At 38.9% G+C, this 16,695-nt stretch overlaps 2 protein-coding genes and 1 long non-coding RNA gene across 5 annotated transcripts; 2 read left to right on the forward strand and 1 right to left on the reverse strand.

Moving 5' to 3' along the window:
• Positions 1–899: 899 nt before the first annotated feature.
• Positions 900–2,723, forward strand: tcf24 (transcription factor 24). The gene is given in 4 exon segments (XM_023325835.1): positions 900–1,164; positions 1,167–1,189; positions 1,476–1,925; positions 2,079–2,723. Coding segments are annotated over 4 exon segments (615 nt in total). The 5' UTR covers positions 900–1,124; the 3' UTR covers positions 2,181–2,723.
• On the reverse strand, positions 1,748–16,151 carry mcmdc2 (minichromosome maintenance domain containing 2). The gene is made up of 15 exons (XM_023325834.1): positions 16,055–16,151; positions 15,854–15,984; positions 15,707–15,766; positions 14,614–14,809; positions 13,990–14,112; positions 13,803–13,904; positions 12,843–12,971; positions 12,135–12,378; positions 11,843–12,048; positions 11,607–11,764; positions 10,481–10,660; positions 10,256–10,395; positions 9,733–9,842; positions 7,437–7,627; positions 1,748–1,832 (listed from the first exon to the last, which is right to left on the reverse strand). The coding sequence occupies exons 1-14, from the start codon at positions 16,149–16,151 to the stop codon at positions 7,461–7,463; spliced, it is 2,043 nt and encodes a 680-aa protein (XP_023181602.1). The 3' UTR covers positions 1,748–1,832; positions 7,437–7,460.
• On the forward strand, positions 3,378–7,373 carry LOC111606138. Of its 3 annotated transcripts, none has more exons than XR_002751920.1 (8): positions 3,378–3,523; positions 4,367–4,397; positions 4,611–4,663; positions 4,989–5,032; positions 5,237–5,641; positions 5,846–5,898; positions 6,217–6,245; positions 6,429–7,372. It is a non-coding gene; the product is annotated as an uncharacterized LOC111606138 (long non-coding RNA). The 3 variants fall into 3 exon arrangements; XR_002751921.1 differs by having other exon boundaries at positions 3,380–3,523; positions 5,237–5,289; positions 5,597–5,898; XR_002751919.1 differs by having other exon boundaries at positions 3,379–3,523; positions 5,237–5,898; positions 6,429–7,373.
• Positions 16,152–16,695: the final 544 nt, after the last annotated feature.

Here is a 16,695-nt window from a genome sequence, read left to right on the forward strand (position 1 = left end):
CCTTGTGTTGCTTGTATATATATATTTTTTTCCTTTCTCTTCAAAATGCTTTTTGGTTAAATGAGTGAACCATTGGATGAAATGTGGCACAATCTAAATGATTCGCCTGCCCTATTATTACAAGTCCTATGCTAACAACACATGCTTCTATTCAAACAAGTCTGATGAATGATCTGAAACAATGAGGATGTATTTATTGTCATCTGAACGGCGTTTTAGGAGCCACGTGGCCGGGTAACCCCTGTAAGATGCGGGGTAATTAGGGGAACAAGCTTACTTAACCTTTTAAAAGTCCAACTCATAATTAGTGGCCCGGAGCAGCGCCGTTACCCCATCCTTATAAAAACAATGTTTATTGAGGCCAGTCTGAGAATATACATAATATGAATAATTCCTTTCATTAATTCGCCGACATCTCCGTTTGGAGCCCTGGAAATCAGAGTGATTAATTTATGAGTCTCGCAAGAATTTCCTAAAGGCCCGCCTGTTGATTGCAGCGCCGGACTTTATTTATTAGTCGTTCCAATGAGCTCGCAACTCAAGGCAGCCTGGCAGTTCGTCAAAAAAAAAAAAAAAAAAAGCAGCTTTATTTTATATCATCTTACACTTGTCTGTTTGTTTTCCCGAACAGTTGCAAACAGCGATTTACTTGCATTTAAATCTGAGGAGCTTTTTCTTTTCTTTATTATTATTATTTTTTATTTGTCGTTGGAATGACGGTCTAAATTTCTTCCCGATGTAACTTTTTTGATAGGCTCCCCCCGCCCCACCCGTTCCAGCAGAAAATAAACCACAGCGTCAAGTTCGCAGCCAATTACAGAGGGTTACGGCCGTCCGAGTTAAAAAGCAAAGGAGAACCCTGCCTCTGGCGGTGAAAACAAGACCCCCAGACAGAAAAAAGTTCCGCAAAGATCAGGCTTCTCCGCTGTGAGGGAGTGCTATAGGCGATGGGCAGAGTGATTAATTACGCTGGAGAGAACCTGTGCCGCGTGTTTCCAATAAATTAGGAGCTCCGGGAACTTTTACGCACACAGGTGAGGAGTTGGATGCGCGCATTTTGAGGATATTGAGGATACAGTTTGAGGAAGGACTGCGCAATCAAAAGGCCATTTCGGACTGTATTCATGACGTTTATCAAAACAGCGCTTTGGAGAAATACCAGAGGTAAAATCCACCCACAGACATACAGGTATATGGTCAAAAAACACGCTGAAGGGGGATCAAAAAGTAATCAGAGAATATTTGGATGTCTGTAAAAATGTCTGTGTCTATTTAATTTCTCAGGTTTGTCCATTTAATTTGCTTTAATATTTGCACAAACAAAATCGGAGAAATATGTAAACTCCATTTTAAGTTAAGTTTATTGCAGAATCTCAACTTAACAGTCGCGAGAAATAATAAATAGATAGAATAAATACACCAAGTTGTGTCTTACATCAATAAATACCATTATTTGCCCACTATTAAATCCACAGATTTGTAATACCCATATGGTTGGAAGTGAGGCGCTTCAAATGGACGGTGGTAATTGCTCCAGCTCGGTGGTGGATGTGGATGACAGCCCGGTCTCCAGTCCCGGCTCCAGCCCCAGTCCGGACGGCCGTCGTCGCGGTGAGCTGCACCGGCCCAGGGCGCTGCAGGCCGGCGCGCTCGGCGGCAGAGGACGCCCGGCGGCGGCCAACGCGGCGCGGGAGAGGAGCCGGGTGCAGACGCTGAGGAACGCGTTCTTGGAGCTCCAGAGGACTTTACCGTCGGTGCCGCCGGATACCAAGCTGTCCAAACTCGACGTGTTGATACTAGCCACCACCTATATTGCCCATTTGACTCGAACACTGCAGGAGGAAGGCGCAGATGAAGGAGAGAGCACAAAACAAACAGAAGCGTTACACTCACTGAAAGGTGAAGGCTACCTGCACCCTGTAAAGGTCAGTGTTATTAATCATCATCATCAAAAAAAAAAAGCTGGAACATAACTCTCATGTTTTTGTCAAATTGGTGAGCAGTTTTATATCAGTTATTTATTTTTAATTTTTGTTGTTAAAACTGAAACTTATATTAGATCAAAATTGCTTTTCCAGAAATGGCCAATGCGATCCAGATTGTACGTCGGAGCAACTGGGCAGTTCCTGAACAATCCTTCCGACTCAGAGAATCAAGGCCCGTCGTCCTCCTCCTCTTAATAGGCCTACATGAATTTCATGTAGCCATGAAAGCGACATGACATTTGCATGAGCTCCAAAATAAAAATAAAGAAAAAAAAAAAGAAAAACTGTCCTCCCACTGCAGCTCGAAGACGATGTAAATTAATATATTGCGTGAATTTTACTGTATATAACTGTCGAACAAAATACGCATGCATGTTCTTGTTGTTAGTTTGTGTGTGCGCCATGCAGCTCCACGCATGTCCCGTGTCTGATCTCTGCAGAAATTCCGCGGAGCCCGTCATGCTTGAGCGTGCACTTTGACTTGAGACATTTGCACTAAATGCATGTGTGAATAACTTAGCATCTGTCATGTGAAGTGGTCTGTCAGAGGGCCGACAATGGAGGCTTTTTATCTCGCGTTTCTTCTTTTTACATGCATGGTTGTAAATGTGTGTTTTTGTGAATAAATTACAAAAGAATGCAAGAAGAAAAGACTTCGAAGAATTTAAGAAAAGCAGACTTGTACGATTAATCTTTCTTTCTTTCTCTTTTTTTTAAACAAATGCTCTTTTTACAGCATAGGCAATTACATTATTTAATTTATAGCTTTGGTGATATATCAGATAACATATTCTGCCATCCTTAGGTAAGTATAACAATGTTTCGCGTCAGTAATTAATAGCAGAAATAGATTAAAGGAAAATGTCAAATAAAACCATTTTATCCCGTACATCTACATTTGAATCGCTTTAAATATCAAGGATAAGAAGAGAAAAACTGTTAATAAAATAATCACTTGATATTGAGCATAAATAATTATGCTGGAGTTTAAAACATTAACAAACAGAATAAGCTGTCTAATATATTTGTTCTGAAGTCGCAATTTAAAAACGTTGGAAACCATAATTTTGGAGATAATTGCAACAAATGTCTGAATTTTATTTTTTTAAATTATAATTATTATTCTTGCGGCACTTTTTGATACAAGAATCAACTATAATGATGTCAAAATCTTTTTTAAGCATGCACGATTCATTGTTTAATTCCGTTTTTTGCACAATGACGTTTTCAGATGTGTACAAAGTTAAGCTAAAATGACAGAAATACACGTTTTACCGTTTCAATACACAACTTGGGGTTTACTTGCTTGACCAGATATGAACTGCAGCTGCATTTGATGTATTATTATGGTGCTTTAAATGCGCAGCGTTTGCAGTCCGTGGCGGTCCCTTCTGCTGCGCGTCTCGACGCAGCGCGCAGCTCTGACGCGCAGGAAGGAACAGACAAAGCGGAAGAAGTCCCACTCGGCGCCGAGATTTTAACCAAAGCATTCCTGCCAGCAGACCGCCGTTTATTTGTACTAATGCTGATCCGTTTAGGTAAGCAGAAGTGCGTTTATGTGTGTGCCTGCCTTTATTTGTTTCAAATGTGGTAACTGGTGTCGTTTATCATGTGGCTGTTAGCCTCTGAATGAGTAGTTAACACAGATAGCACGTCGTCCACGTGGTTAAGGGACCGCAGCACTGTCTTTCCTCTTTGCTCGCACATCTGCACGTAAAAAGTCTTGTTTCCGTCCAAAACAAGACGGTGATAACTTGGATTATTTCAGTAATTCGGTACGATTTACATTTTTTTTTTTTTTTTTTTAGAAGTGTGGATTGCAAAGTCCATGTGGTTTGTGTAAGACGTGAATGTGGACTAACAAAAATGCTATTTTGGATCAGATAATCCTGCACATTAAAATCAAGTCAAGTGTGAATATGTTTGTTGACAAGTATGCCTGTAGCATTGAGAAGTTAACCACCACTCCCTCCCAGCGTGTCCATGCGCCCTGATAAGGGAACTAGCGCTTTCCCTGAAGGACAACAATAAATCATCCTTTTCGACACCTGAAAGGAGGAAACATGTCCCCTGTTGTCCATATCTTAATTAGAGCAGAGATCCACTGGTCAGAAAGTCATAACAGAGGAGGTAAGGTCATTTTAAAGGTTATGACCTGCTGTTGAACCTGTCCTCAGATTAGCCATGTTAGCTGTGCTCCCAAGCTGTGGCTGGCTGTACCCTCTGACCTTCAGGTGATCAGTCATCTATCCTCACTATAGTGCCTCCTCATTCAGTAGATTTCATTCATCCAAGCACATGATGCGCCTGACAAGGGTAACTCTTGCAAAATGGAAAACTTTGTGCACTAACCTTCTCCGTTCTGTTTTTTTTTTTTTCAGATCCTGTCAGTCTTCACCATGTGGCCATAAAGTGAGTTTATAACAGCTCCCTATTGTTATAAACAATAGTGACTACTGTTGCTGTAGTGATGAGTTCACCTTTTGCCGTTTACCCATCAGACAATAAAATGGTGATAACGTGACTAACTGAAACGCCAGCATAATAAAAAGCAATTTCTGGTGAGAGTGCATTTTCATTTATACAGAAAGATAATTACTGTTTAATTTCCCCCCAATAATTTAGATTTGTCATGTTGGTGATCAGAGACGCAGCCATTTATCTCCATCCAGATTGAGGTGAGTGATCTTATGCAATTTCCTTTCATAATTACACAAATATTCATTAAATATACCAGGCTAACTTTTAAAGCATTGTATTGAGGTCTGAAATGTTGAGGTCTGCTTTGTAAAGTAGGAAAAGTCTAAAAAGTAATTTAATTCACAACTGGAACAGTGATGAATTCACCTTTTCGCCGTTTACCCATCAGACTTTAGAGTGGTGAGATGGTGACGACTGAATTTCCAGCCTCAGTTTCACCTGTAGTCTTCCTTCAGTGTTTTATTTGGAAAAAGACAAATCATTTTGTTTCTTAATTTTTCAAATATTCTCTAAATTCTGCAGGTGATGGGTTGCAGCTTTTTTTTAAAGAACATCCCTAAATGCTGGTAAGTCAACATTGTATGTATTCAGCAGGCTTATATTTCAAGCTGTAATGATGAGTTCCACCTTTTTGCCGTTTACCCGTCAGACAATAAAATGGTGATAATGTGACAAACTGAAATGCCAGGATAAAAAGCAATTTCTGGTGAGAGTGCATTTTCATTTACAAAGAAAGATAATTACTGTTTAATTTTCCCCCAATAATTTAGATTCGTCATGTTGGTGATCAGAGACGCAGCCATTTATCTCCATCCAGATTGAGGTGAGTAATCTTATGTAACAAGTACTAATTAAATATACCAGGCTAACTTTTAAAGCATTGTAATGAGGTCAGAAATGTTGAGGTCTGCTTTGTAAAGTAGGAAAAGTTTAAAAAGTAATTTAATTCACAACTGGAACAGTGATGAATTCACCTTTTCGCCGTTTACCCATCAGACTTTAGAGTGGTGAGATGGTGACGACTGAATTTCCAGCCTCAGTTTCACCTGTAGTCTTCCTTCGGTGTTTTATTTGGAAAAAGACAAATCATTTTGTTTCTTAATTTTTCAAATATTCTCTAAATTCTGCAGGTGATGGGTTGCAGCTTTTATTTTAAAGAACATCCCTAAAAGGTGGTAAGTCAACATTGTATGTATTCAGCAGGCTTGTATTTCAAGCTGTAATGATGAGTTCCACCTTTTTGCCGTTTACCCGTCAGACAATAAAATGGTGATAATGTGACAAACTGAAATGCCAGGATAAAAAGCCATTTCTGGTGAGAGTGCATTTTCATTTACAAAGAAAGATAATTACTGTTTAATTTTTCCCCAATAATTTAGATTTGTCATGTTGGTGATCAGAGACGCAGCCATTTATCTCCATCCAGATTGAGGTGAGTAATCTTATGTAACTACACAAGTACTAATTAAATATACCAGGCTAACTTTTAAAGCATTGTATTTAGGTCAGAAATGTTGAGGTCTGCTTTGTAAAGTAGGAAAAGTTTAAAAAGTAGTATAATTCTCAGCTGGAACAGTGATGAATTTACCTTTTCGCCGTTTACCCATCAGACTTTAGAGTGGTGAGATGGTGACGACTGAATTTCCAGCTGCAGCCTCAGTTTCATCTGTAGTCTTCCTTCAGTGTTTGATTTGGAAGAAGACAAATATTGTTGTCGCTTACTTTTTCAAATATTTTCTAACTGTTGCAGGTGATTGGTTGCAGCTTTTTAAGATGCTGGTAAGTCAATATTGTATTTATTCAGCAGGCATTCGAGTTGTAATGGTGAGTTCCACCTTTTTGCCGTTTACCCATCAGACCTAAACGGAATGCTGAAAACGTGACAAACTGAACTAGTACTGCTCTTACCTTTACTTAAATGATTGCTTTCATTTTTAACTCATTTTCTGATTATTTTGGCAGGTGTCTGCAACCAGTTGAGTGAGTGCACATTTGTGAAAGAATGGGTCGCTATCGGGAGCTCAGTGAATTCCAGCGTGGAGCTGTGATAGGATGTCACCGGTGCAACAAATCCAGTCGTGAAATTTCCTCGTTCCTAAATGTTACACAGTCAACTGCCAGCCGTGTTGTAAGAAAATGGAAGTGTTTGAGAATGACAACTCTGCCACTTAGAGGTAGGCCACGTAAACTGACGGAGCGGGGTCAGCAGATGCCGATACACATAGTGCGACGAGGTCACCAACTTTCTGCAGAGTCAATCACTACAGACCTCCAAACTTAGTACCAGTGAAAGGAACTCTGAATGCTTCAGCATACCAAGACATTTTGGACAATTCCACACTCCCAACTTTGTGGGAACAGTTTGGAGCTGACCCCTTCCTCTTCCAACATCACTGTGCATCAGTGGATGGCAGAGTCTGAACTTGACTGGCCTGCACAGAGTCCTCACCTTAACCCGATAGAACACCTTTGGGATGAATTAGAGCAGAGACTGAGTGCCAGACCTTCTCGTCCAAATGTGCTTCTGGAGTAATGGTCAAAAATTCCTATAAACGCACTCATAAACCTTCCCAGAAGAGGTGAGGCTGTTCTAGCTGCAAAGTGTGGACCGTCATTGAATCCTATGGATTAAGAGTGGGATGTCACTTAAACTCATGTGAGTCAAGACAGGTGAGCCAATAGTTTTGGCAATATAGTGTATTACAATTCTGTAAGTTTAATTTAAGGCTGCTGTTAAATTGATACTTGACTCAAATCTGTTCATGTTATTTCTTATTTTATACTTTGTGTGAAAATGCATGCTTCTATTTGCTTTTCACTTTGCTACTGCAGGACAATAAAGTATATTTCTATTTCTAAAATGTTTTTTTTTTGTCTTTCAAGTCACATTTCTGTTATAAATAATAAACTTTATAAATCTAAATTGCTGCAGAATGTGTGACTTTGAATTGTGTTGATTTTTCTTCCTACCTTACTGAATAGTTTTGAGAGATGTTACTCCTCTGTAATATACGCATCGGCCCCTGGTGCGAACGTATAGACAAAGCGCAAGATGATCTGGTGGAGCTCGTCCAGAGCGGCGTCTCTCCTTTGTAGACCGTCCACATCTCCCAAGTCACAAGGAAAAACTGCATCAGGGGGGATAACCAGGGCAGAGGCCCCTGGAGGAGACACCAGTACAGGAGAAAGACTAAATGTACAATAAGTCAGTGAAATGCAATCACAATATTTAAATGTATATATGAAGTATACCAGATGATGTAATAACGTTTATCACGGTGTTAATTACCAGAGGAAAGTTGGTGGATATAAACAATTAATATATTCCATGCTACCTCTATTCACTGGGTGTATTAGAAGTGTGAAAGAATATCATTAGGATTTCAGAACCCTGAAATGGACCGTATTGATTGTGAACTGCTGTCAGCTGTACCATAAAATGAATCCTGTTAATAATGTGTGTAGATGTTGCTCTCCAATCTGATGTCATGTAAGTACCCGGTTAACCTTTTATGTTTTTCCCTTTTTTTTGTGCAGTGTAGTAAAAAAAATTCAAATTCGTTTCAGTAAATACTTTTGGGATCCTTAAACTGTATTTACATTGATCTGACCCATTATGTGTCCATTGGGTTAAATAAGCGTATATTTTATATTCATGGTGACGTAAGCAACATAATTTTGTCTGCTTCATTTGCTGTTTCTATTGCATCATTTTACGTAAGTAAAACATTTGTAACGTATCGCTGGTTTAGTTAGAAAATGAGACACATTGAACCACAAGTTCAATATTAACTTTTTATACAATATAATGTATCATGGTGCAATAAGTCATCAGTCTCAAAATACTTTTGTCTCAAATCTTTTAAAAAGATCCATCTGAAGGGTGATTATTTTTCAGGGAGCCTACATTGAAAGGATTGAAGTATATTTTAAACATAAAAATATATATTAATGGTTTAAATTAAATGGTGAAGTTGAATCTAGTCAAAATAAACTGTTAGTAATTAAACAAATGTTATCAACTGCAAAGATAAACATACAGTACATGATATTTAAAGGCAATTCAGGGAATAAAGGTTCAGGCTTTATTTAGTTGATGAAAGATTTAATGGCACCTAGTCTCTGAAAATGTAAATTAGATTTTTGTTCATAATGGTGATTTCTAAATACCCGGCCTAACTTTGAGGATGATTAAGAAAAAAAACGAGTTCACCAGAGTAAGGCCAAATGGGTTCTGATATCTGAAAACATCCTGATCAGACATCTTGTCACCTCTCAGTTAATCTGACAGGTACTCGGCTCACTTGACTGAGAATCTCTGCACTTTTACTGGACCCAACCTCAAGATTGTCTCGCCAGGAAGACTCTGGATGTTTTCAAGGCTCAGTAATTTGCCTCTTTCTATTTCAAAACCAAATTCTAAACAATTTAAAAAAACGTGTCTTTCTAAAGGATTAAAGATGTTGATGAATAAACAAAATGATGGAATTGGTTCAGCATTCCAGAGGCCATTGTGTTTCCATTTCTTCCTGTCTCTGAGCCCTCTGACTCAGCTCTCAGAAGCCCACAGGAGACATTTGTTTGCTACATGGCAGATTGTCATAGATTAAGGAAAAGGTAAAAGGTGCACAAGCTACAGGGAAAACCGAAGCCTTAAGAGCCTTACCAAGGTGACTGATCTTCATGAGCCACCACACACAGATGTATCCAGCGTTTTGGGTACAACTGTCAAATACCTTATGCCACTCCTGAACCGGGAGTGGCTATGTTATTAAACTTCCTTTTATTTATTTTTTCAGATGAAAAATCAAGGTTTCTGTTTATGGAGGAACAGCGGAGAGTCACAGAATCTTCCTTAAGATCAAGTCAGAAGTTTTCAGTGTTGTTTCTGTGATTACTTAGCCGAGCAATTTTTAAAGCAGGTTATGCTTTTAATATTGTTTAAATCATCAATAAGCTTGATTGGCCAGCAAACTAAGCCTGACAGTAAATCAATTTGTCAGTCGAAAGTAAGATACTGAAGATCTGAGGGGTGCTATTAAAGCAACCCCGACTAAACGTATCCGTTTATGTAACTTTTATCAGTGTTTTTGTCATACTTTATTCATTTTTAGCTGTAAGCCATAATCATATAAATTACCAGAAATAAACAGTGTGTGTGCATTGAATCTAATCCATCAACTGGTATAACTCAGACCTACATGATGATGTAAATATGAAACTGCAAATGTGCGAACTTTAGAGGAGCTAATAAAAAAACTACTACCATGCTTGAGAGTGACTGAGTTTTCACACAGCAGCACAGCGATCACTGCGTCTTCCTCCAGTACTTTAGTCCTGAGGCATAGCTTGCAGTGAGCCTCGGCCAAAGAGATCCTGTGACCAAACAACAGGAAAGAATGAAACCTGCTAAATGACAGCATTTATGCTTGGTGACGTTTTAAAATTAAAAGTGTATAGCTTAGGGTTTAAATGAATGAATCAAAGTTGATAGAGGGTGTGAGCAACAAATATGTTCAGATTAAGAGTGTGGCTTGCTTCTCCTTCTACTTACTGAAAACAGATTTGTTTTCATAAGTTTTAGCTCCACATAAAAGTGTCACCACAGTGGAAGAGATTTGTAAACAGTTGTCATAATCCAGTGAAAAATGGAGGAGCAAAGGTTTGAACTTGGATGCCATCTAGTGGATGGTGGGAAAATTACACTGGAAAACATTGTTACTTGGGAAAAATGTGACATCAAGAGTAAAACAATGCCACCATCTGGTATTTTGCAGGAGAGTGCTTACAGCAGTTTGATGGAGGCCAAAGAAATCTTGACTCCCTGACTCTGAGTGCGAGCTCGACGGCTCGCCATGTAGTAACCATGGATCAGTTTCTTTGCGTCGGGGCTGAGCTCCACTTCCAAACCACGAGAATGAGCCACGAGCTGAAAAACCAAACGCTTAGAAAATGAAAATGAAATAAACAATAAATCAATGAAAAGAGCATTGCAACAGAACTCGTTTGGAAACCTCCTGGTAGTCTTCAGTGGAAAAATCCCAGCAAGATGGATGAGGGTGACTTCCAGGTTGCACAGTCTGCTGGAGGGTGTGGACAGCCTGGGCGACTACGCCCCGCTCTCCCACCCTGTCTCCACCCTGAATGACGAGGCCAAACGTTTCTGCTAGCTGGGCTTGCACAGGACCCATGTCCTGCTCGCAATAAAAATAAAACGGAATCAGATCTCAACAGTGCTGTTGTCAAAACGTAACTATCACCAACAATTTATCCATATGCGAACACATTATATCTTAAACTTAACGCTAAAATTTGCACACTTTGTTTATTTCTCCACATCTTAATTTTCAGACTTTTTAAGATTACATTTCCTCTGACTCAAATTTTTTATTTTTTTAAAGTTTATAACAAAAAGCATCATTTTCTATTATTTTCATGTTCTACAAATCATGAAACAAGTCAGCTTCTTATTTATGAGTTTAGTAAAAGCGATATTATAGCTTTTTGTACATCTGTACCAAATAAGAATAGCTCAATTGAAAAATCTATATTTTTAATCACTTAGATGTATACATTAACATAGACTAATCAGTATCTTAAGCATGTTGATGATCATAATATTTTTATTCTGTTTGTAAGAAAAAAAAAAGATTTTTTACAGATCTTTGGTGAGAATTTATGCAAAACCCAAGGTAAGAATCAAATATATGGATTAAAACTCTAATATAGTTATTCAGATGTGAAGCGACCATTTTATGTATGAGTTCCCAGTAATTAAGTGTACAACAAAATGATTATGAATAAAATGTTAAACTACAGTGTCAAATGCGAAATATTTAGTTTAAATATACGGTAAGAACCAGTGGAAAAAAATCTAGTGATGTTTTAGAAATTGAGTTTTGCCTTTCATTAAACAGAAAACGAAATAAAGTCATGAAACTCAAGCTTTTTCCAGACCTAGAAAATGATAAATGCAGTTTCCATATTTTTCCAGTCTTCACTCTTTAAGATAACTAAGCTGCTCAAGTTTCCTTTTATGCCATCATGTCATAGAAATAACCTCTGAATTCAGTAAAACTCTAAAGAAATTATGTTGTCCAGACATCTTGTTGCATGACATTATGTTGTCACAGCACTCACTGCAGTTCCCAGTACAGCTGAGTCTGCCCTCCCAGACCGCTGAGAGGAGTCAGTGAGAGCCCAGAAGTTGCACTGGACAGGAAAGGAAAGCTGCTGGTCAGCTTCCTCTCCGTACTTCTTCCCAGGGATGAACACAGACACAAAGCGGCTCTCCAGAACTGACAAAATAAAGACATGCACTCCTAAACCTTCATCAAAAAATGCTGCTCTTACCAAACCAGGAGGAGGGGGCAAACCTGACTGTATGTTGTCCAGTTTGTCCTTTCTGTAAAAGCCAAGATCTCCCAGCATGCAAATGCCCCCAGAGGCGAGTAGTGCAGAGCCAGCGTGGATGTTGGCGGTTCCTGCTCCATGTTCATCTCGGGACAGAGAGGCAAACATCTCAGCGGAGGCCTGATGTCTGACCCCGCGACACGCCAGACTCAAACTGTATGCCATTAGTCTATCACAAAAAGGAGGGGAGAATCATTGGAGTCAAGCTTTGTTTATATTTGATGACATTACGGTTGCTCATCGACATTGTTTTACCTGTCTAATACGAGTGTGTCAACTGTGACCACCAGGAGATCCAAACTGGGATCGTTTGCATCGGTTCTGGTCTGCACCAAGCTGAGCAGCAGACACAGTTTAAGTGTGTTGTACAAGCCAGGAGGAGTCAGGTCCAGTCCAAAGCAGTGAGCGACGATGGCGGGGAACCTCCAAGGAGAAGAAGCCACGCACTCCGACAGCTCCAGGAATCTGGGGGACACTTTAAGGCAGCCTGGAGGGAGAGCTGTGAAACATGGAAGAGCAGCAGGAAGAAAACCACAGGTAATCTCAAATACAAACAGTAAGGAACAAAGAACGGCTTGAAAAACTTAACATTCTGTGGGAGGTTGGGGTTGTACACAGAGGTGGGCAGAATAGCACACCTGTAGTTTTACACAAGTATAAGTAAAGTATAAGTAAAAAGCTTCCATTCAAAAAATGAACATAAATAGACTGAAAAGAAAATGTTTGCCAATTTTGAAATTCAAAGACTAAAATATAAACTAATGCGAATAAAACACTAAATAAGGCAGAAGAAACTCATGTTAAGCATAGTTGCTGCCCACCTCTGTTTGAATCATGACAAAAAGTTCAACAGGTTTATGTTAATCCTGCTCAACGTGTGTGAAGATTTCTCTTATTATGTCTCTATTATCTACAGGTCTAAGCTTTAACTCTGGGTTAATTTTGAGATTCTTTCTGTCTTACAATGTGGCTCCCATGGCTGAACACTGTTTGCCTCCATGCTCCAGGTAATGCTCGGCCACTGATGCACAAGCACAGGGATGCCTACCACCCTGTAGAGTCGACCGATTGTCATCGAGTGGCACAGTTCATCTGTGTGAGGAGAGGGAAAACAAAGCAGTAACACTCAACAGGGTTTTCATTAAAAAGACACGCACACTAATAACAGAGAAACAAGAGAAACAAAGTGAGGCGTTCAGGACAAAGATTTCTCTGTGAGCAACCAGCATGGCTGGCTAATGAGTGTTCCTTGCACTTATTAACATATATGTTTAGTAATCGGAACCGCCTGTATTGGGTTCCTCTACATGACTGGGTCAACAGAATATGTTAATCCTACTGCTGAGATCTGCTGAGCTCTCATGGGTTCTGGCAGGACGATGTTATTAGAAGGGGCAGAAACACTTAGTATCACAGCATGGGACGATTAGCCGCGCAAAAACCTATTTACATGAACTCACTCTTTCTACTATTGTGCTGCAGAATGATTTCGTCTAGGTTTTTAGCTAATATCTTGTATATGGAGATGGTGTTGAGCAGCCTTTTGGCATTCAAATTATGGTCCCTTGATAATTTGACACTAGTCCAATGGGCTGGGTCAGAGCTGTATCTCTTAACAGCTAGCTGCGCTAACCAGCAAATTCTTTGACAAGCGATCAAAGAAACATAATTTGATTGGCTAAAATCTGCTTGACTTGATATAATGCGAACTTTGCATTGCTTTGACAAATGAGAATCACAGTCTTCATATTTATCTCCAGGACATTATGTACTTTTTTGTTATTGGTCTATCTCACAAAATAAAAGAAAAAACATTCTCTGTGGCAACAACACTATGAAATGTGGACAGATTTAGCAGTGTGAATACTTCTGTAAAGAGATGTATGCATTGTTCAGACAACAGCAAGGTCACTAAAGACTTACCTCTGAGAAACAGAGTGACAGATTGGTATCTGAAAGAGCTCTCCTGTCGGCCTCTCAGAACATCCAACGCTCCAACATGGATCAGCTCCACCAGCTGTTTGTCTGTTTCCAGAAAACTGATTGGATTAAACATGTACACACAACACATATTCTGTAAATCGTCTGACCTGGTAAGAAAGTGTCTCACCTCCTAACACTCTAAACTTCACATCCTCCCTCAGCTGGGAGCTGCAGATCATGCAGCTGAAGTCGTTTCTCACCGTGGCTGACTCAGTGGCTCCAGGTGTGTGAACTCGGATGTGGTGGAATCCTTTAAAAGAAAGCACACAGACAATGTATCCAAACTAAAAGTATATTAACATCCTTTTTCAGAGGTGAGCTTTACCATAAAACACAAAATTTATGGCGAGTTTGTACAGCTCAGAGAAGCTTGAGAGTCAATAGTTGCTGTGATATGATCACATTATTTCTTTCACACGTCCTGAACTCTATTAGATGCCAAAGGCAACTGATTAAAACTTTCTCCTGATCTAATCTGCTCATACTGACGTTAAACTGGTTCTTTGGGTATTGTGTGTAAACAGAATTTAGGTTTAGTTCTGGCATTTTGTGTTTTTTATGTTCATTAGAAAACCATAAAACATCAGAGGAAACATGATAGGAACTTGAATAAAAATAAAGAAGAAGAAGTCTGGCAAATTTGGATCCAAATATAAATAAACTGAAGAGTGGGCTAAAACTTTTAAAAGTACTAAATAGGACAAAGGAAACCCACAGATGCATGTGTTCATAATTTCTTTCTGAAGTTTACCTGTAGATCCAGGGCAATCATCATCAGTACAAAGGAATCTTGCCCCCTGGGTGTATTTCATGACCCTCGTTATGGCAATGACTGCCCCCTCCATGGAGACGGGCCTCATAGGACCGTACACTTGGTGAAAACCACTAAGGTCCAACGTGTACTCAGGAAATGGAGGAAGATGTGTAAAATTCAGAGAAACATTCACCTCGAATGAAAATAAGAGAAATAAAAGTCTGACTTAAGCACTTTTACTTTATTCACAGCACTTTGTTAAAATATTTATATCCCTTGAACATTGACATATTTAGTTGGCTTAAATTCTAGAGTTTCAGTGAATTTAATTAATTATTACATTATTTAGCTTAAATGCTGAATAGTTCCTTCTGTCTTTTTCTAGACAGAAAGTTGTCAATTACTTTATCAAGTTCAAAGCAGCTTGATAAATTTGACGATTAACCAATCAGAAAGATAAGCATGTCAATTAAAATTGTAACTTATATTTTATAATAATGACTGGAAAAACAGATTATATTGTATAAAAAAATTACAAACTTTACTTATTATTTAAAAAATGTATTACATTTAATTTTTAATTTAGCATTTTTTTCTCATCTTCCCCTAAACTTTTTGAGGCCTCCTTAGGGTCACGTTGTGGTCCCCCAGGGGCCGCGGTCCTCACTTAGAAGAACATTGATGCAGGATATTGTTTCATACACTAACATCCCTTGGACTTCATTATATTTTTTCTCCACAAACGCTCTCAAACAAACCTCTGAGGCCTTCAAATAAATTTATCTTGGAACTGAGATTAAATTAATTGGATACAGAGAGAGAGACTTCTAAGGTTAATTGAATTATTTAATTTCATTTACCGGTATTAGAGTACTAGGGGTTGACTAAATATCCAGTCTTATTGTCAGATTTGTAAAAACAGTGTCTCATTTGGCCTATCGTAAAAAAAAAAAAAAAAATCCAATACGATTTGTGGTTATAATCAGACAAAAAGTAAAACAAGTCAAAATAGTAATAATACATTTCCAATAAGCTGTAGTGGTGATTATAATTTGGTTATCAATGAGACATAAGGACATTGTTTTCATACCTGACTCGCTGTATGTATTTTGTCAGTAAGTGAAAGTGTTTTTATGGCCAAAAAACACACCTGAATGAAGGAATAAAGGTATAAAGTTAGCCTTACTGCACGGGTTTAATCTCATTTTAGCTGGGTCATCTTGAAGTTTTCACTTACTGACTGAAACAGACCGGTCGCTCTGAGGGGATCATGCAGAACACAGTCCCCTAGTCTAGGATCCATTTCTATTAAATCTGAAGGATTTACAAGAACCCTGAACCTGTAGACTGCCTCGGTCTGCTGGGGGTCTGATGACGGGGAGCAAAAGTTAGTTAGCGAAGGTAAATAGCTTCATGTAGCCTACAGCTAAATTATTACCGTTTAGAGGTCTGCAGTCGTCCGCAAGTTTCTGAAGACCACCACTTCTGTCCAAATAAACCAGAACCGATTCTTTCAATGATAAAATGTCAGCCATTTGTTTAAAATATAAAAAGATAATCTGGATAAAATTTTTGTTCAACGCGACGACGAAGTTAGCCTCCGATTCGCGGCTTCCACTGAGTTCAAAGTTGGGCTCGGGAACCCACCTGGGGTCACAAATATGAAAGTTTGGGGTCATAAAGGTCTCTTCAGAAATTAACCTAATAGCAATAATAATTATGAGAAAGCATACTGAGTTTAGGGATGTAAAAAGAAAAACAAAAATGAAAATAAATAAAACCAACATTTTGGCCACTATGGCTTGCTGGATAGTTATGTTAATTATATCTTTGTACCCATTTTAACTGACTTGTTTGAAATGCTTGTACTCATACCTGTACTCATTGCTTGAATAGGTTGATAGTTTCTTGGTGGCACTAGAGTTGTGTGTCCCCTGCATTGCTACTTATCTTAGCATTTGTTGCAACCCGAGCTGGTGGAAGTATGTAGATATTAGGAGGGACTCCTGGTTGGCACCCTGATGAATCCCAAATCTGATTTTTCTGAACTCTGCTGTAAATACTTCTAAAATCTGAGTT

Source organism: Xiphophorus maculatus, chromosome 21, assembly GCF_002775205.1.
Source record: "Xiphophorus maculatus strain JP 163 A chromosome 21, X_maculatus-5.0-male, whole genome shotgun sequence".
NCBI classification, from domain to species: Eukaryota; Metazoa; Chordata; class Actinopteri; order Cyprinodontiformes; family Poeciliidae; genus Xiphophorus; species Xiphophorus maculatus.

Coding starts and splice junctions, on each gene's coding strand:
- mcmdc2 (XM_023325834.1), bottom strand. CDS start 16,151: ATGGCTGACATTTTATCATTGAAAGAATCGGTTCTGGTTTATTTGGAC. Junction 15,985..16,054: donor CGACTGCAGACCTCTAAACG/GTAATAATTTAG, acceptor CCCCGTCATCAG/ACCCCCAGCAGACCGAGGCA. Junction 10,661..11,606: donor CAGCTGTACTGGGAACTGCA/GTGAGTGCTGTG, acceptor TATTGCGAGCAG/GACATGGGTCCTGTGCAAGC.